The sequence below is a fragment of the Ochlerotatus camptorhynchus genome, unplaced genomic scaffold (genome assembly GCF_037179485.1).
Source record: "Ochlerotatus camptorhynchus isolate MF236.1 unplaced genomic scaffold, CSIRO-AGI_Acam_v1.1 ptg000394l, whole genome shotgun sequence".
Classification (NCBI taxonomy): domain Eukaryota; kingdom Metazoa; phylum Arthropoda; class Insecta; order Diptera; family Culicidae; genus Ochlerotatus; species Ochlerotatus camptorhynchus.
In genome coordinates this window covers 509213-530135 of record NW_027040881.1, presented here as the reverse complement: position 1 = coordinate 530135, position 20923 = coordinate 509213, and the positions used below count along the sequence as shown (strand labels likewise).

The 20923-nt window shown below is 40.7% G+C and overlaps 2 protein-coding genes across 2 annotated transcripts in view; both read left to right on the top strand.

The window, feature by feature from the left end:
• LOC135710637 (delta(24)-sterol reductase-like) overlaps window positions 1-20923 on the top strand; it is a 210114-nt gene that overhangs the window by 45837 nt on the left and 143354 nt on the right. The window lies entirely within an intron of this gene.
• SWIP (strumpellin and WASH-interacting protein) lies at window positions 758-20923 on the top strand. The gene is made up of 9 exons (XM_065233246.1): window positions 758-892; window positions 961-1469; window positions 1527-1751; window positions 1810-2058; window positions 2120-2629; window positions 18518-19495; window positions 19833-20076; window positions 20143-20538; window positions 20607-20923. Exons 1-9 carry the CDS (start codon window positions 868-870, stop codon window positions 20870-20872), a joined length of 3402 nt encoding a protein of 1133 aa, XP_065089318.1. The 5' UTR covers window positions 758-867; the 3' UTR covers window positions 20873-20923.

Sequence of the window (20923 nt, the reverse complement as noted above, 5' to 3'; positions counted from 1 at the left end):
CAGCTCTGGTACTCTCTTCGGTCCCAAGCTAATCGATTCACCCCTCGAAACATAAGAAAACCAATAACCCCTCATTTTATCTGTCAAACTTTCATAGTGAATCAAAACAAACATTGCGTAGTACCAACAATCAATACGAAACTAACGATTTTAAATTGGCTCGCCACTTTAGTAGCCTATTGGTCCCAAGCAAACGATTAACGTACCCTATTCTAGTCGAAATTCTAGTACTACGCAATGTTTGTTTTGATTCGCTATGAAAGTTTGACAGATAAAATGAGGGGTTATTGGTTTTTCCTATGTTTCGAGGGGTGAATCGATTAGCTGGGGACCGAAGAGAGTACCAGAGCTGAGCCAAAAAGTTGAGCACGTTATTTCGGGACCTTCTAGTCTTAGAGTTACCTCTATGGTAGTACCATAGAGGTAACTCTAAGACCACTGGGTCCCGAAGAAAATCATTATTATTTTTGGCTCACTCAGTACCAGAACAACGGTCCCAAGCAGTCCCAAGCTATTTCACTCACCCCTGCATGTTCTGCATGAATCCACACACCCCTGATGTTATCTGTCAAACTTTCATAGCGAATCAAAACCTGGGACATATTTACATATTAATTTGATTTATTTTCGTTTGCACTGGGGATTTTGACATTTGGAAGCTTCGTAACGCCTGAAGTGTTTTCTTTATGTGTTTTGTTTACCTTTACTTTACCAGGATTTTTATTCAAACTTTGTTATGGTGGATTCGTTAATAATAATAAATTATTATTATTGAATTTAGGTTTAATTTGACTAATAGGATTTTGTTTTTGCATTCCTAGCGTCGAATAAATTTTATGCATACATTTGTTGCTGATCATATTAAAAATGCACCGTAATCAACAAAACCTTAGTGAGTAAATTCGATTAATAATAGCGGTGAGCTGGTAGAATCATCGGGTTATTTTTTTTCCACTTTAGATTATTACGGAGCAACACAAATTAAGGAATTTGGATTATTCCTAGAGGGTTATGATGTTAAATTGCAACGGTTCATGTCTACTAAGGACTGCGACGAGTCAACCATTCCGATGATATCAATTCATTTGGATTCGTCGAAAGAAGATCTTAGCTGCATTCAACTGATCGACACCGACAATAAGATTTTGAACAAGATCCTCTACTCGTTCAGTGCATTGTGCCATGAAGTTGATCAACTGAAGGAAGAATTTGAGGCCATCGTTCGAGAGTTTCTTTGCTTTGATGAATCATTGGACGATAGTACGGAACAGTTACGCGAAGAGAGCATGGTTGCTGTTGGTCGATCGTCGTTGTTGGCCATAAGTGGGAAGATTGAACTTCTTGCACGAATCAAATGCTACTTTGAACGAATCGTGGAAGTGGCCGTCGTTATTGTTCTGCAGCTGGGGGCTCTTTTCGATCCGTCGCATAAGCTGGGACATTTCAATCATACCAACTGGGAGATGGATGTAAGCAAGGCTTGATTTGTATTTATTCTTTGATCACAGCTTATCTCGATATTTCAGCTTATGTTTAATTACTTGTCAGAATTGGTTTACATGCCGCTGATTTTTGACTATGTCTTGGGAAGCTCAATTTTCAAAACTTATTGGAAGTTTTACGTGAAGCAGATGAAAGGACTCAAGCTGAATCCAAAAAAGTTATCCAGGCCTATCAAAACGGATCAGATCTATGATCTGAATAAAGCAATAGATGAAATATCGGTATGGCTTGATGAGAATGCCTATAAGGTAAGTTATAGCTTAAAAGTTTTCAGAATTCGTGTTAATCTATTAAATCTCATTTCAGCACATGCTGGAAGCAATGTTCAATGCAAAGCAGAAGTTGGTGATTGAATCGGGGTCAGTATTATCGGAGAAGTTCCAGAAATATCTTAGGCAGCGTTTAACCGAAGCTAGCAGCTACAATGCTAATCTTTCCAACATCGAAGAAACTACAAATGTTGTTAAGCTCAATGCGATGGTCAACTTGTATCACTACATTTTCGTTAGTATCGATAGCAAAGTGATCAAAAATTTGATGGATATTAATGATAAGGTAAGAATAGCATAGATCAAGCTTTGGTTAGTTGTTAACTTAATTTATTAAATCCTACCAGTTTTGTGGCGTACCTTTGATTGGTAAGGTGATGTGGATTCCGGACGATTTCTTCCGTAAATATGGCCACAAATCTATTCGGGACTGCGATCGAAATGACTACCGCAAGGCGCGTGAGGCTGCACTTACATACAGAAAGAAAAGCATGGTCAAAGATATACTGGTATATTGCATTCAGATAACCAGTTGGCTAGTTCGTATCAGTGCAGCCTTTAAGACAACGAAGTATGACACCACTTTGGACACTCTGCGCCAAAAGTGCGGTCTTATCTTCGAAGGCGTTCAGTACGCTAAGGAGATCAGTTTTCTCGTACAATCGATAACATCGCTTCATCTGCTGATGCACGAATCCATCAGCCAGCAAATGTTCCATGCAGTGGGAAAGCTATTGGAATATTTACAGGCTATACAAAATTTCTTCGACACCAATCAACAAGCCGTTGCAGAGACTAATCAGTTTATCATCCAGCATCTGCAGCACAAAATATTTGTAATCGTAGGACATTCGAAGGTAATCTATGATTATTAGGGCCAATTTATTCACCTCCGCTTAAGCCTTAAACCAGGTTTAACGATTGTATGACAATTCCCAGAATGTACTATCTCCCGGAATTCTTTTTTTTTTGTAAAATAAAATTAGTAAATTTACCAGGCAGAACCACTTAACTATAGAAACACGAATAATATCAATTAATTTTTATAAAAAATGATCATAAAAGCCGTAATAATGATGCAGATTTTAAAATTTCGGCAATACCTTATTCTATTATCGTCAAGGAGGTAAACAACGTCCTTGAGAGCTCAATTTTGGCATGTGAATACATTGTGTTTCAGAGCATCTATTGGCCAAATTTGAGTGCTCTAGGACTTTGTTTACCCCCTGCCAATAATATGTTAAGGTATTGCCGAAGCCAACATTTCCCCTATGTGAGAGAAGTTTTAAAACATCTTTTTTATTTAATTTTTTTCAAATTTTCTACTATTTTAAGGTTCAATTTATTTTGATGAATTTTCGAGAAATTCAAAAGCAGTTTTTCTCGACGCATCGTTTCAGATAGCAAAAATCTCGCGTCATTCAATTTCTTTTGCTATTTTACCCAAAATGACGAGAGCTTTTTGCTTAACAAAAACCGATAACCGCTAACTATTTTCAAACTGGCATTTCCAGGAGTTATTGGTTATTGTTATCCAAAAATAATTTATTATTCATAATTAATTTATTTTTTAAATCTTAAAACACAGATTTCTACAATTTCTCTATACCATTTTTGTGAATACATTTTTTTAATCTTTTTATATTTAAAAAAAAATTACTATTACGCATGGTACTATTACTTCAGGTCATAAATACAAGATAAAAAATGGTTCAAAACTTTTTGAACAGAAGTCGAATTGATTTATTGTCTACAACAAAGTTGTTTTACACAGATTTTCCCATTAAAATCGTAGGTAAAGGTGATATTGATCAAAGTGTGCATGTTGAGCAAGCAAATGAATATGTTTTATTCATTTGTCATAGACTATTCCTTAATAACTTAAAAATTATGGAACGGCGCCGGTGGTGTAGTGGTAAGCGTGATTGCCTCTCACCCCAGCAGGCCTGGGTTCAATCCCAGTTGGCGCCGCCAGGATGTTCTGAGGCATAACATCTCTGATCATGCCTTCGTTCGGAAGGGAAGTAAAGCCGTTGGTCTCCGGTTCATGAGTTGATGGGTCTGTTATGAGTACAACTGCCGTGCCACCTTACTCATTCATCTTGGTTGGTGGCAACACTGTGAGAAGAGAAAACAAAAAGGTACTGTAGGTGCCATTTTCATTCGTGGGCGAACATTCGAAGTGTTAACATCGTTTCTCAAATAAAGTTTCTTTTTATTGTTCGTGAACTAAACTCGGCCTTTCAATTCTGATGAAAACCTCTGACCAATAGGTTATGGGCCCAGGTAATCGTGGAAAGTATCGAGTTTTGCGGTTCATCGTCGCGGAAAAAGTGGATTTTGCGAAGTAAACAAGTCGGGAGTGAACGTGTTCGTGCCTGCACTAAACAAGATGGCGGAATCACACATCTCGATTGAGAAGCTGAGCGACCAGAACTACACAATCTGGAAGTTCAAAATGCAGCTTCTAATGTCCCGTGAAAAAGTGCTGAAAGTTGTGTCGGAGCCGAAACCTGCGGAACCTGATGCTGTGTGGCTCGCAAACGACGAGAAGGCGAGGGCGCTGATCGGTCTGGCACTGGAAGACAGCCAGCTAATTCACGTGATGCAGACCACTACGTCGAAGGAAATGTGGGACGCTCTTAAGGGATACCACGAGCGGTCATCTCTTTCGAGTAAAATCCACGACATGCGCCAGATGTTTGCTACCCGGATGTCGGAGGGTGGCAACATGGGAGAGCACCTGAAGGAGCTCACGTCGTTGCGGCTTCGACTGATCGCACTTGGTGAAGAAATGAAGGATCCGTCGTTCGTAGCCTTGATGCTGTCGAGCCTGCCGAAATCATACGATGGCTTGATCGTGGCGTTGGAGAGTCGACCAGATGCAGACCTCACGGTCGACTTCGTCAAAGGGAAGCTGTTGGATGAAGGCCGACGTCGAGCGCAGGAAGGTCTAGGAGAAGAAAAAGCACTGGTGTCGAGTGGAGGTAGTGAGAAGAGTAGATTTAAAAGTGAAAAGAAAAATGACAAGAAGAAAGAAAAACTGTGCCATTATTGTGGTAAGGAGGGCCATTTTCGGCGAGACTGCCGGAAGTTGGTGGCTGACAGGAAGGAAAAAGCAGCTTGTGAAAAGGCAAACGTGGCCGTTGAAGCAGAAGATAGTGTGGATCTGTGTTTGTTCGTTGGGAGAGCTGAAGAAGCCGGGTTGTGGTATTTAGACTCTGGTGCCACTTCTCATATGACAAACGACGCATCTATCCTGGTGAAGCTGGACAAATCGAAGCAATCAACAATCTCGTTGGCTGACGGCCAATGCATCAAATCGACTGGTGCAGGAAGTAGCAAGCTTGTGTCCGTGAACGGAAATGGTGCTCGGATGAACGTTTCGCTGGACAACGTGTACCATGTGCCGTCGCTCGCAACAAACCTACTTTCGGTGAGTAAAATTACTGATTTGGGGTTTCAAGTTTCGTTCGATAAGACCGGGTGCAGAGTCCTGAAAGGCGAAAATGTGCTGTTAGTGGGTCAACGTAAGGGTGGCCTATATCACCTGCAGCGTTTTCCGGAGCAAGCCAAGTTAGCGTATTCGAATCATGGAGTTTCCTGTTTACACCTGTGGCATCGTCGGCTTGGGCACCGTGACATGGAGGCGATAATGAAGATTCTGCGGAATGATTTGGGACACGGTTTAAAAGTGGATCGTTGTGACGTAAAGTCTGTTTGCGAATCCTGCTGTGAGGGCAAGTTGAGCCGTGAATCATTTCCGAAAGTTTCATCTTCGAGAGCTTCAGTTGTTGGTGATTTGGTGCACACGGACTTGGGAGGACCCATGGAGGTGCCAACAGCGCGCGGTAGTCGATTCTTTATGACAATGGTGGATGACTATAGTCGTTATACGGTTATCTACCTGTTGCATAAGAAGTCGGAGGCCGAGGAGAAAATTCGCGAGTATTGTGCTTTGGTACGCAACCAGTTTGGGCACTATCCGAAAGTCATCAGATCGTATATAGTATGGCAGTAAGTCTCTGCAGAAGTATTTTGCTGATCATGGAATAGTGCATCAACGGACGGCTCCGTATTCGCCTCAACAGAATGGTACCAACCGGTACCTCGTTGAGATGATGCGGTGCATGTTGGCGGATTCGAAGATGGAGAAGCTGTTTTGGGGCGAGGCGATTTCGACTGCCAACTACCTGCAGAATCGCTTGCCTTCGTCTTCGGTAGAGTCTACCCCTTACGGGCTGTGGTACGGGAGGAAGCCTGCGTACGGATATTTTCGAGTATTCGGATCGGAAGCCTTCGTACATGTTCCGAAGGAGAAGCGCCGGAAGCTGGATAAAAAGGCGGAGAAATTGGTGTTCGTTGGTTACGCGGAGGGGCAGAAGGCCTATCGGTTCGTGAATCTGGAAACGAAAGGAATCACCATTAGCAGGGATGCGAAGTTTTTGGAACAGTGCGATGTTGAGGTTGCCAAACAGGAGCCTTCGACGTCAGGAGGAGTAGTGGTAGTGTCACTCGGACCTACTTCACCGCTCGAGAATCCGGCGGCCGGTACAAATAATGCCGAGGAAAGTGTTGGCGAAATAAATGATACCGATCTTGATGCAACGCAGTACGATAGCGCGACCGATGAGGAACCATCGTTCCGAGGTTTTGCTATGGATGAAATCGCACGCAGATCCGGTCGTCCGAACAAAGGAATCGCGGCAGTACGGTTGATTGAAGAGGCCTATGCAACGGGTACTGTACATACTGCAGTTGAACCCAGGAATCTGAAGGAAGCATTAACCTGTAAGGAAAACGCAGAATGGAGAGCAGCAATGGTGAACGAGTTGAAATCACATGCGGAGAATGGCACTTGGGAGCTGATGGAGTTACCTGCAGGACGGAAGGTGGTAAGTTGCCGCTGGGTCTTCAAATTGAAGCGGAACGCAGCTGGGGAGGTGACCAAACACAAGGCGCGTCTGGTGGCTCAAGGCTATTCGCAGCGGTTCGGCGAGGATTACGATGAAGTTTTCGCTCCCGTCACGAGCCATACGACTCTTCGCATGATGCTTGCTCTAGCTTCAAAGAAGAAAATGACACTTAAGCATTTCGACATCAGAACGGCCTACTTATATGGAGAGCTTGAACAGGACTTGTTTATGCGGCAACCGCCTGGATACGAGGAGAAAGGCAAGGAGCACTTGGTTTGCCGTTTGAAAAGAAGCATATACGGACTCAAACAGTCCGCACGTTGCTGGAACCAAAAATTACACGGTGTTCTTGTGGACATGGGTTTTCAGCAGAGTAGTTCTGATCAGTGCTTATACATGAAGATCGAAGATGGGAAGAGGGTATTCCTGTTAGTGTATGTTGACGATATAATGGTTGGATGTGAAGATGAAAAGAAGATTGACTCAGTGTACCAATCGTTGAAGAGACATTTTGAGATCACCGATCTCGGAGACTTGAGCTACTTCCTGGGACTGGAGGTTAAGCGAGAGAAGGGTGAGTATAGTGTGAGCCTCGAAGGCTACATCGATAAACTTATTGACAAGTTTGGATTGAGTGATGCAAAGGTTGCTAAGACGCCAATGGACGAAGGGTTTTTAAAAGTGGAAGATACGAGTGCCTCTTTCGCTGACGAAACGAAGTTCAGAAGTTTGGTTGGCGGCCTTCTGTATATTGCTGTGTGTGCTAGGCCGGATATTGCTGTTAGTACGGCAATACTTGGCCGTAAAGTGAGTGCTCCTACGGAGGCATGCTGGGTAGCAGCGAAGCGAGTGGTGCGCTATTTGAAAGCGACTAAACATTGGAGATTGGTGTATAACGGATCTGGTGGTGGTCTGATCGGCTATACTGACGCTGATTGGGCTGGCGACGCTAGTACGAGGAAGTCAACAACCGGATACGCTTTCTGCTATGCTAACGGGGCTGTTTCATGGACCAGTCGTAAACAGGCCTGTGTTACCTTGTCGTCTATGGAGTCAGAGTATGTGGCTCTGAGCGAAGCTACGCAAGAACTTGTTTGGCTTCGTGGATTGGTAAAAGAGATGGGCGAGCCAGATGATGGTCCGGTGACGATGATGGAAGACAATCAGAGCTGTATAAGTTTCGTGAATTCCGAAAGGACCACTCGTCGGTCAAAACACATTGAGACAAGAGAGCATTTTGTCAAGCAGCTGTGTGAGCAGGGTCTCTTGAAGTTAGAGTACTGTCCAACTGAGCACATGGTGGCTGACGTGCTTACTAAGCCCCTGGGAACTACGAAACAACGGAAGTTCTCAGGAATGCTGGGACTGTCATCGAATGGTTGCACTATACGTTGAGGAGGAGTGTTATGAGTACAACTGCCGTGCCACCTTACTCATTCATCTTGGTTGGTGGCAACACTGTGAGAAGAGAAAACAAAAAGGTACTGTAGGTGCCATTTTCATTCGTGGGCGAACATTCGAAGTGTTAACATCGTTTCTCAAATAAAGTTTCTTTTTATTGTTCGTGAACTAAACTCGGCCTTTCAATTCTGATGAAAACCTCTGACCAATAGGGTCGATAGGTAGGGCCCAGATGTGGGAGCTGCCTCCCTGGCGTCGGTAGCATTGGTATTCTGTACGGAAAACAAGATCGACGAAAAACAAATCAAAGAAAAAAAAACGAGTGTTGGTATTCTTCACTATATTTTCTGAACAAAACTTGTAACTTTTAGTGATCAGTGGCGGTAGTTTACAATTCTAATGGATAACTCATTTCTGACAAATATTCATATGGGGCTGTTATGCTTTTATGCGCAGTCTAGTTAGGTATCAAATTTAAAATAATAAAATTTTGAAAGAACAGTTCATGTTTAAAATAAGGGAAAATCTCTGTTAAAAGTACGCCATGTGATTCCTAATCTTCTATTCGTTGTTCCCTAGTTTGAAGTGGTTAAGACTAGGGTTCTGATGCATGGTCATTATCGGTGTCATTCCTTAATTTTGTTGCTAAGGAATCCAATTTTGACTGACAAAAGGGGGCGCGCCTTAGGAGGGTGTTTCAACGCTCCGAAGGGTACCTTTCAATTAGAGTCGGATCAATGCGATAAATGCAAGAATGACAACTGTAAAAAAAATTGAATTCTTCATCATTTCGCAATAGTGATGCACAGTGGGGCAGCGAAGCCATTCGCGTAGCCAAAACCTGTAGCCGGAGCAAATTTGAAAGAATTTATCATATGTAATATTCAAATGATGTTATATGAAAATGCCTGCAGTTGCCTGTTGAACAAGGTCTACACTAATCACTGTAGAAACATGGCTGCTACTTTTTGCTATATTTTGAGTAATTGACATTTTTATGCATCACTTTTTTGAGACATTCATTTTAATAACTTTATAATAAAGCATGATATATAAAATAATGGGTATCTATTGGATGAGTCAAACCATTTTGATAATTAGCAGAGTATAAAACTTATACATTTGACGTATATAGGTGAAAAAAAGGAAAAAAAAAACGAATTTGATTTAGAGGTTAGTTTTCCTAATTACCCGATATCTCGCTTAATGTGAGTCATAGAGTCTCGATCTCTCCGACAACATTTCTCAACACTTCAAATTACACAACTTTGCCCGAAAAACCATTCGGCTAGGATGCTCCGTTCAAAAGATAGACTCGAGCGCCACCTTTGTGGCGTAAAAATGAATTAATATTAAACTATCAAAAGCTGGTGCTTTTAATATTGAACATTGTATCGCTGTAGAAAGCAAAACAACAGTGCTAGAGGTTTTGACCACGCGAATGGCTTCACTACCCAACTGTAGCGGTCAAACACATCAAGCAATTAAGGCCATCGACCGGCAACCCGCCACGGTCAAAACATATTTAGTATCGACCGGCAACCCGCCATGGTCAAACAGATCAAGCCATTCAGGGCTTCGATCGGCAGCCCGCCACGGTCAAATCACATCCAGCCTTCAACCGGCATCCCGTCACAGTCAAAACACTCTTCTTATGCCAGACTCGATGCCAGATGAACTCAAAAAAATTGTTTTTTTTTTCTTTAATAGCCGTTCTAATGCTCGTGTCCGGCGTTCTCATGCTCACTTCCGCCATCTTTTCTCAAAGAACAACTTTCCGCCTGCGATCCGGCCTCAGCCCTGTTTCCATATTCAAATTTCGCAAAAAAAAATTGAATTACTTTTTCCTAATAAAACTCGTCGCCAGAATATAGGGTTTAGCCGGTTTAGCCTTATCCAACTTCACGATCCTCCAGACAAAACTACACAGTAAAAAGTTTGTCATATCTAATCCAATTCTCTTGCACTTGACTTAGTCTGTCATGCTGCACTACGAATCGAAGTGATTTATCGTTGATTTTCAAGTTATTAGCGTTTAGAGACAAATTAATTTGTCGATGAAAAATATGTACTGTATAACACATTTAAATCAAAATGATTTTCATTTGAATTGGCACCACTGTTTTCATCCATTGAATTTGATTAGTTTTGCTTTTGTAAGCAAAAACGCACATGCCAAACATTACTCGCGAAGGTGGCAAGTCAACAACAAATGAAGTTCAAATGAGAGAAGCGGTAATACTTCATTTCAACCCGAAATAATTTGCATTCTAGAGCGTGATTATTATGAAATTGATACTGTATTCAATAATAGCACAGAACAGAAGGAGAAGTGCAAACAAATCGGTGAATCAAAAAGTGTTCGTTTTTCTGCTTAACAAGCGATGTGTTGTGGTAGCGTTCCACACGGGCTTTCTATGTGCACTCACACTATCATAGCATGCTGCCTATCTTAACTGCAGGCAGAAGATGCCTTCTACCGCTAGGTGCGCTAGTGTTAGCAAATTACAAGTGGAGCCACTTTCTGATCCAAAGTTCCACTCCTGTGATAATAGTGTATAATAGAACTTCTATTACAAAAAATGTCAAACTTACAAGCCTTGCAATGTTGTTCAATATCACTTGGAAACATGTTCTTTGGCCATATTCTGAATAACATATAACAAGGCTTGCAGTATGAACAAGGCAATATATTTATTTAAACCCATTTTCAGCAAACATGAAATCCAAGGATAAATTAGTTAAACTTAAAGTGATAGATTTTTAATATGAGTATGGTTGACATTTCGAGTTCAAAGCACGCACATCAACAGCGATGTGCAATACAATCTAAAATGAAGTGATTTGCTGTTGATTTCATCGTGCTTCGATATGATCTCTTCCAAAGGATTTGCACATCAAATTGCAATATTTGGCAAGTAGTGCAAATTCAACAGTAAATCACTTGACATGAACATGATGTTTTTTTACATCAAATGATCATTTCAGTGCTAACATTTCACTTTTGTAATTGATTTGGTAAACAATGGCTTTAGCCATCGATTTTTCGCGAATACATGCAAATTAACGACACCAACAGGTAGAGTAATGTCTCCTCTACCAGCTGTCATCACTAATGAGCAGAAGTGAGCTTTTATTAATTGGCGGTTGAATTCATTGTTTACAAAAGCAGTTTCGCCATAATGAAATGTTGGCACTGATTTCTTCTAAGAGTTTAATTAGTAGCGAAGTCGTAATCGCAAACAATAGCTTCTTTCGCCAACTTTTCGCCAAAGTAGGATGATTATGGATTATGATCATCGATAGACTTCGAATTCCGAGAAATTTGCAGAAGAAGTCATTGTTAACGTTTGCGATTTAGGCCTTTATGAACGAAATCACCACTCGTTTCTTTTGATCTGAGCTGTTCTTCCATAGTCCATTCAAATGCGGCTCATGGGGGGAGGTAGCTCATCGATTCTTCCGGTTCGCCTCCTAGCATCGTGCTATAAGGTACCAGGCGATAACCAGGGTAGTTGATCGATAGCTCGATGACGTCATTTCGTTGGCGTCTGCAATGGGAAATTCTCATAGCAGGCGTTGACGAAGGGACGTTGTCGAGTTGTTGAATAGCAACTATCGTGGTAACTCACCGATTACCTGTCGATCTGCCAAATTTGGAAAGACGTCTGCATTGAATTGTCTCATATAATAATATTCCGCCCTTGCGGAATTTGCGAGTGGAATTGAGATAAGTTAAGCATTGGGTACAGGACCAAGTCTCCCCTGGGTGGTGCCAGAAGATGAGCGCAATAGAATCATCAAGTTGCCATAAGGCACGGAATGAGACTATTGCATGGCTGGGTAGTCAAAGTCTTCCATTCGTTAGTCATTTCAGGTGGATTAGAACAGGTTTAGGTTTAGGGTCGACGTTGGCCAGATTTGGATTTTTCAGATTTAATCCTAAATAGGACCTAGATTATTTAATACACTAGTAGCCTAAAACTTCTGTCACAATGTTTCATTGTGACTAATCAACACTCAATGGGTAAAATATCAAATTTGCGGTAAATTTGAAAAAAAAAGGGAACTTGGAGTGTAGAGCGCACTGCCCACTGGACGATTCTGAAGCCTGACCAAGTGAGTGGGTTACGGGTTTATTTGATTGTACGTCATTTCCAAGTTATATATAGATACATTCATACCATTGGCATTTTGTATTTGAGATAAGACAGAGACAGGATGCGGAGGGCCTGCTTAGGGGGAGCGTAACCCATGTTATGGCTTCCATTTATTAAATAGTTCAGATAGGCAGGAAATGATAGGTTCATGGTGAGAAAATGTACCATATGGTGCCCGTTCACTGATCAAAATTATATTCAAATCGTCAGGCCCTGCCCGGAAATAAGGGGATTGACGATGAGTTGTCAAGTTTCATTTTGCATTTGCATATAATTGTAAGTTTAGGTTTGCTTTTGTAATTGTAAGATAGATAGTTTGCCTCAATTGAAACATTGAGTTGTATAAACTTGACGAATCATACCTCCAAAATAGTAGTAGTTACAGTGCCGCTGCCTGCAACTAATGTTGGAGGGGTCGGCAGAGCTGATTACGGATCAAAACTAACATAACTCTTACACTGAAATGATCCCGAAACTAACGCTCATTCATTGCACTTTGAGTTATAAAGTAGTTTTATTTATTTTCCTACTAATCTATCTACACACTTAGTTTTTTCTACCGAGCTCGGCTGTGCGCGAGACGGCTAATACATAGGTGTAACAGTCGGAAGAAGTGTTAGTTTGTTTACTTAAATGAACCATGCCCATTTTGTTATGGCATGTTTGCTATAAGAAATGCGCCTCGTATTTATTAGCGAATTTCACATCAAAGATTGATTAATTGAGTAGGAAATCAGTTTGGCACGGCATTTGTGACCAGCATACACCTTCCGGTAGTATGAAACAGGTCAAAAACTGTTCAAATCCGCAGATAAAATTTTTGTTTTGAATTTCTGTATGGCAAAATAGTGAACTTTTCGTGAACATTAACGGCAAAGAACTCACCAACACTGGGAGACTGTGAGTTCCTTCCCACCTGTCATTTTCCATCTCGGGCTGTGCGGGTCTCGGCGGGGAGGGTTTCGCTGAGATCTCGGCGGGAGTGACATTTGATTGAGGTCTCGGATAATGCCTTTTCTAATAATCTGCCTACGTTTCTTTTCTTTGTTATCTAGTTTATCCCCTTTTTATTTTTCTGCTCTTCTTTCCTCTTCTCTTTTTTTGTTTTGTTTGTTTACATATAACTAATTCGAATACCTCCTTGTTTTCTCTCTAATTTGTCTACTATGTCCCACCATGACGATGAGAGATGAGCTACCGTACATGGTACTCGCTCATATACACTCCCAAAATAGTATGCCGCAAGTAAGTATATCACAGAGGCAACTAAAGATTCAGAAACAAAAACCGATAACGCTGAAGATAATGAGCTGTGGTGATTTATATGACTATATAATATTATTTATTTATACTAACATAAACACAACGTGGGGTGACCCAAATCCAAACGATCACTAACCAAAATAATAGACTTATATTTTTTTCAGCAGGTGTATTTTCGTATAGTTCTGTTTCTCTCTTTTCAGCAAAACAACAGCAAAAAAAACCTCTATAACTCTTCTCCATTCTTTTAATCTCCTACTATCCCCTATAAATGTATCGGAAACTAGTGGGACTGTCTGTGCAAACAGAAACAGGCCTGCTAGTGGAAGAAGTTCGTTATGCTATACGGTCTAGCATAGGCCTACGGCCGGGTTTCAGTAGGTACACACTCGCTTAACGGCAGATTGGTTTACAGTGGTCGACCAGGGTGTGTAAATTACAAAATTACAATTACAACATTATTTCATATATCAGCTTGACGTACGTTGATCGATATTACATTTTTCTTTTTTTTTTTTGCTGTGCACTACACCACCGGAGCCAGCAAAGTTCAACAATCCATCGTTGCTTATGCCTTTGTTGTCGTTTGGAACCAGTTTTGCGAGGTAGGCGACAATTGTGCGTATTTCTCGTGTAACTTTTGAAAAGGGCCTATTTATAGCCTGAACAATACGTAAAGAGCAAATTGAAACATTGAACGTCGCGTGAAAGTGGAACTTAATGAAGGCCTAAGTACTTTTTCGTAGTTTTTTGTTTTCGGATTTGAAAGATCGTCGGTTACAGTGGCCTGCTTACTGAGCAGAAAAACGCGGTCCCAGGTCCTTACATATCAAAGAGATTTATGGTAAAATCGCTTGTGTATCGTGTATTTTGCGAAACTCGTTGTTGTCGTTGGTTCCGGGTTTGAATGGATACAAAAATTTGAGCAACGGTATTATGTGATATGAGGAGCTTGGTGGCCTTAGAGCAACCGTTTTTGCTTACTGAGCAGAACATTATGAGTCTAATCTCAGGCCCATCCACATTCAAGATTCGTCAATCGTTTTATTTGTTAATATGACTACATGGTAATAACAGCAAGTCGGTCATTAAAAAGGTGCTCGTCTGCCTAGTGGCAAACGTTTTTGCTTACTGAGCAGAAGACCGTGGGTTTAGTCCCAAGCTCCTTCGCGTTATATGATCGTTGGGACATCAATTCAGCTTATCGTTTACCAAAACGAACCCTGCTGCAAACCCAACGCTCTTATCCAACATCCCAGTGATTCCTCGTGGAAGTGCAGAGGTGTTCTCGGCTTCCATCAAAGCGAGTGTCATGTCAACACAATCCTTCCCATTCCTTTCTTGACCTGTGTTAGGGCGCGGCCGGCGCTGGTATTGCCTAGTTTGAGATCACCAGTTTTTACACATTGAGGATGATTGCTAGTCCCAAGCATCGTCTATTGCTTCTCTGTGTAATTACAGCTGGTCTGGAAATAACAGAGTAGCAACCGTGGGTGGTCAATCATGCTCATGCTCATGCTCATGCTAAATTGAAAAAAAAAATGTGAATCATAGTCACAGTCGTAATCACAATCACAATAATTACACAAACTAGCACAATATCAACTACAGAATGGATCATCATCAGACAGAAAAAAAACCACCGGACAGAATGAAAACAACCGTCTTCCTCATGATAGAGACCTTCTTGCGGCAGCGAAAGATCGGTTTTCAAGGCCACCGAATAATTACCAACCAACGATCAAATTTCAAATGGGTGAAATATTAAACCCCTACCCGGCGAGTGATGTTTTCCCGCGCACACCCGCCAAACAGGTTGGGTCCAGAACGTTCAGCTGCATCGTGCGAGGCGTGTTCTTGCAAGCATTCGGGTTTTCTACGGAGTTAATGCACCACTTGGAGGAAGACAACGTTATCGTACTTTTCAGTACTCGCGCCGTTGTACAAAGTACAAGACGGAAAAAAATAATTAAAACCTACTGACTTTAAAACTCACTCAAACGCGAGGGGGACGACTCTATCTCCGATGCAGAAAAGATTGTGTTTTGTTGTGGCTAGCTGCACGCACGCTGAGTAGATAGAAGGAAGATTTATGTCGATTTTGAAGATTTCCTGCAAAAAGATGAAGCACGATGCAAGTAGATGCGAGAAATTAAAGATGATTTTTCGAAGATTGATTCGCTAGTGTGAGATTTTTTGAGCATCTAGAATTGAGATTTAGATGTGTCGCCCCCTCGCTCAAACGTGACACTAAACATGTTCCATGTAATTTAATACTTGGTAGAATATTTTGGACAATACACTCCGTGTCATAACTATAGAGCCAGTAATTTTTTATGAGATTCCAGAGATGTAGGAGAGCTTGTTCAAAATTAGGTTCATAGAAGGAGAGATTAGTACTACCTATATTTACTGGAGTATGTTCATACATCAAATTATTTTGGTAAGGTGTGTAATAGCAGAAACAAAAATTAATCTGTGTTTCATAACTATAGAGCCAGATAAAAGTTTATTTTTCTCTGTAAGTTTAACATCGATTTAGCATGAATTAGAGTATTTTAATAGTGCGTAGGTCCTTTGTTCTCAACCAGTTCAAACAACGTATTCGGCATGCTTTCAACCAAGCTGCGGCACGTAGATTCATGAATTTCGTTCCGCGCTGTAAAGACTGCGCGTTTGAGCTCTTCAACATTTCTGTACTGCTTGTTGTCTGCATATACTTTTCGTACAATCAATCCCCACATATTCTCGATTGGATTCTGATCTGGAGAACAAGCTGGCCATTTAATAATCGAAATGCCATGGTTATCGAACCACGCTTGGTCGCTTGGCTTTTGTGAACTAAAGCGTTATCTTGTTGGAATGTCCAGTCAACTTGATGGTTTTGTTGTAAGAATGGTAGCAATGGATGTACTCCTGACTGTTCATTCGTGTTGAAGGAAAAGCAACCTTCACCAATCCACTCTCACAAATGCTCCCCAAACCATCAAACTACCACCACCAAAGTTGCGAGTGGAATCGTTGATCTTTCAGTAAATCCCTCCAGTAAGAAAAAATACCATCTGGTCCATCCAGATTACATTTCTTCGGGTCAGAAAAGATCACCTGAAGGAATAAACTGAATTGACAAACTGTTGCTGCTTGCGAATGTTGCTTGCTTCAGTTTTTGTCGCTGTATGTGAGAAGAGCCTTTCAATGCTCGGTAGACTGTCGAACGCGAAACATCCAGTGATAGTTCTGCTTTTATCTGATTCAAGCTCTTTAGTGAGTTGCTTGCAGCTTGAATTATTCTGCGTTGCATCCTTTCAGAAAGCTTTTTCTTAGGTCCTTCTTTTTTATGTCCACCATTTCCTTCAGGATCTCTCAAAAAATTGATGATAACGTGATGTGATCTGCTTAAACGGCGCGCAATTTCACGAATATCATAATTTTTCCGACAAATACGTTCCACGCGGCATTCAAGAGCTTACACAAACGCGTCACATCACTGGTGAAAGAAAACTGGACTGCAACTGAAGCGAATGACTTTACTTGAATTGGTTCTATAGTTGTGAAACAGCAAAGTTCACACATTTGTCTTTTTTTCTATTCACAAATAATGTTTATAGATACATACACACTTATTTTTTTTATTGCTACCGAGCTCGGCTGTGCAAATCTCGGTAATAAAAGTTTTACTGAGATCTCAGCAAACAAATGAAATGTTTCAGCTAAACATTATCCGAGAGTCAGCAATTAAATCCGGAGAACTTTGAGATTTGGGCGTAATTGCTTTTGTAAACAAACATGTCAATCGCCGATTTCTCGTGAATAAAGTAGCAATCTCGCGAACAAACTATACCAAATGATAGAGGAATCATTCCTCTACCTGTTAGTGTTGTTAATTTTTGAGATTGTGTTTTAATTCGCGAGAAATCGGAAAATGACGTGTTTGTTTACAAAAGCAATTACGCCCTAATCTCGAAGTTCTTCGAAAATGTCACTTTTGCTGAGATCTCAGTGAATTTTTTTGTGCCGAGATTTGCACAGCCGAGCTCGGTAGAAAAAAACTAAGTATGTATGTATTGAGGTGTACGTTAACTCTCTCAAGGCCGGCGCACAATAGATACGTTTTCGGGTTTTTTGACAGATAATGCATGGGCTAGCTGTCAAAAAACCTGAAAACGTATCTATTGTGCGCAAGCCTTCACACGGTCATCATGTGCTTATGAATGACGTAAACAAATACACTATCAAAGAAATGTGCCCATTTTTTCAGTGGATCTATTGTTATGAAACGGAGTGTATCAAGTTTCAAGAAGTGCCTTGTAGGCGAAAATAATATGCAGTTGTATTTTGTACAACGCGCGAGTGCTCTTGTTACAAAAGTTGGCGCGAGTACTGAAAGGTTAAAGGGATAATCTGGGAAATGACTAGAACAGTGTTGCACAATATACGAGTCACGACCTACCGGTGGGTTTTTATGACCATTTTGACGTTTCAAGATTATTATAAGAGTTGTCAGGTGGTTTTAATGATTTTTGGGACATTTTGGATTTTTTTTTTAGTTTTTTGAATCGATACTTGATGGCAAGAACATATGTTGCGAAAATGATGAAGAAAATCCATTGTTTTCCATTGCATTGTTAGTACTGCCATTATTACATTTTTGTTTTAAGAAACGTATACAAAGTAAGATAGAAATCCACTCTTACATTTGATGTTCATGTTGAGAATCATGCAAGCAAAAGAGACCTTCCTTAAAAATAATGCAAAAGGGTTGAAATATACTTTTATGTTTTAGTTTAACTCCTTATTTCAAGTTTTATTTTTTTAATTTATTTTTTATTGCCCTCCCTTCGTTAGATTCGAATGTTGTGTGACAAAAGTAAAAGTATTCATTTGTTCCGGTCTAAATATAAATTTTAATTTCCGCACCAATCCAGAAATTGTCCTTTCCAGGAAATTATGTTCCAGGGAATGTCATATACAATCTTTTTTTAACCATAATGTCTATCATTCTCAGAAAAAGCTGATTAGCGATGCCAAGCAAGCGAAACTGAAGAAAAGTGAAATATTCATTGATAAATTGTCGGCTTTCCATGTGATCGAACGGTGCATGAGCGGTCCAGCGAATCGCACTCGTTTGACTATCACTCGCCTAGCGATATCAATCAGCGACCCTCGGCAATCGCTTGCGCCGGAAAGTTACGAAAAGATTCGCATTCTGCTAGATCAACTGGAAACTCTGTCCAATCTACAAGCCAAACTAAGCCAACTAAGTGACACACAGTTCCTCTACTGGCATCAAACATTCTTTGCACTATACATATTGGATTTCTACGACCAAAATGCTGCTCAGAACAACCTGAAGTTTTTGCTTCAATCCGCATCGACTTGTTGCGATACCGTGTCTCAGGTTTCATCCGCTGGTAGCATGAAAGATTCGGTTGATGCGCTATCTAAAAGCCACAGAAAATCATTTCACGAAAAACTGCTAAATCAAATAAGCAATCACATCGAAACTTACATTCGCCTGGACTATTATGGGAAGACATCGCAAATTGAACCCTTCAATCCGTTTAATGATACCACAATGGCACTGTGTAACATCTACTCCTTGGTACGGATGGAGCCCATCATCGTCGGAGGTCAGTACCTTTGCGTTAAAGAACACGTTGAGCGTTATCTGAGCAATACTTACTACACGCTGGCGTCAATTTCCCAGCACGACTGGAAAATTTATAAGGAAATGCGTTGCCATGCGGCCAGCTTCGAGATTGACACCATCGAGGATCAGCTACCGAAGCAAACACTGGAGCAAGGGCTGGATGTGTTAGAAATTATGCATAACATCGAACACTTTGTTAGCCACTACGTGTACAATTTGAATTTCCAGATCTTCATCGAACAGTCTAGTAGTAATAATTTCCTGAATACGGTCAATATCGGACACATTGCAAACTCGTTGAGAAGGCACGGAAACGGGATCATCAATACTACGGTAAGTTGGTCATTTGGTTGGTGTTTGTTGCTCCTAAGTGTTAGAATTTTTTTTATCCTGATGACCTTTTTTATCCCCTCCAAACTTCGTTTAGTAGGACTCGGCATAAGTCCTTTTTTCAGATACTTCTTATTTTTTTTTTCGAGAAAATCAATCAAGAATCCATATAAAAGATGCTCTAAAAAAACCGAACGTTGAAGGTTATGGTTTATTCTATGCTATTCTCTGCCCACTGCTTAGCCATTCTCTACCCTATATATCCTCTGTAATCAGATCCTCAAATTCCCCCAACTTTTCTTATATAAGATCACGAATCTAATTATTATTTTTTATATAGGTAAACTACACATTCCAATTTCTTCGCCAAAAGTTCTTTGCCTTTTCGCACTTCCTGTACGATGAGCAAATTAAGGCTCGTCTAACTAGTGATGCCAAATATTTCCTGGAAAACGCCGAAGCGCTCAATCAAACGTACGACTACAATCGAGCACATGCGTTCAATCGGAAGATCAAAAACCTAGGCCTATCGGAGGCCGGCGAAACCTACATGGATTTGTTTAGAAAGTTGATCTGTCACATAGGTAAGTGTTGCAATGTTCAAGCTTTGTTGCAGCGTACTTATCAGTCATTTATTTTATTCCACAAAGGCAACGCAATGGGCTATGTTAGAATGATACGTTCCGGTGCTCTGCATGAATGTACAGAGGCTACCGTTTTTCTGCCGGTTATTGACGGGGATCTCAATTTTACCAAATATTGCAAGGAAGAATCACTGCATGATATGACTGCTGTGGCTGCGGAGATCTTAGAAAATGATATCAATAACTTGTGCAAAAATTACCGCATTGATACCAATTATTTCCGATTATTAGTCAATGCATTTTTATCGTTACGCCATGCGGAGAATATTCATTTGCAGAATTTCTACATGATTGTGCCACCTCTCACCATCAACTTCGTGGAGTATCTTTTGAAAGCGAAGGAGAAGATTACCAAAAAAGACAAAGTAGGTGCCTTATTCACTGATGATGGATTTGCTATGGGTAAGCTCCTATAGATTGTAGAGAAAATGAACACAAAGTATAGTTAAGTTGCACGTTTTACCTTATAGGCATTTCTTACATCCTGAAGCTGTTGGATCAAACAACCAAATTCAACTCCTTGCATTGGTTCCGTTCGGTCAAGAATAAATACAATCGAGAAATTGAGAAGTTGGATGCCCAACAGCAGCAGTTTGTGAAATCCAGTGATGGCGATAAATTGATGCAAACATTTGCTTTGACAAGAAAACGTCTCAAGATGGTTCAGCAGGAGTTTGACCTACTGTTTTGTAATCTTAGCAGTGCAAAGATATTCTTCAACGATGCTGTGGATTAATGAAAGGTATGATAAGCATACTCGTACTAGGTATATTTATGTTGTTATCTA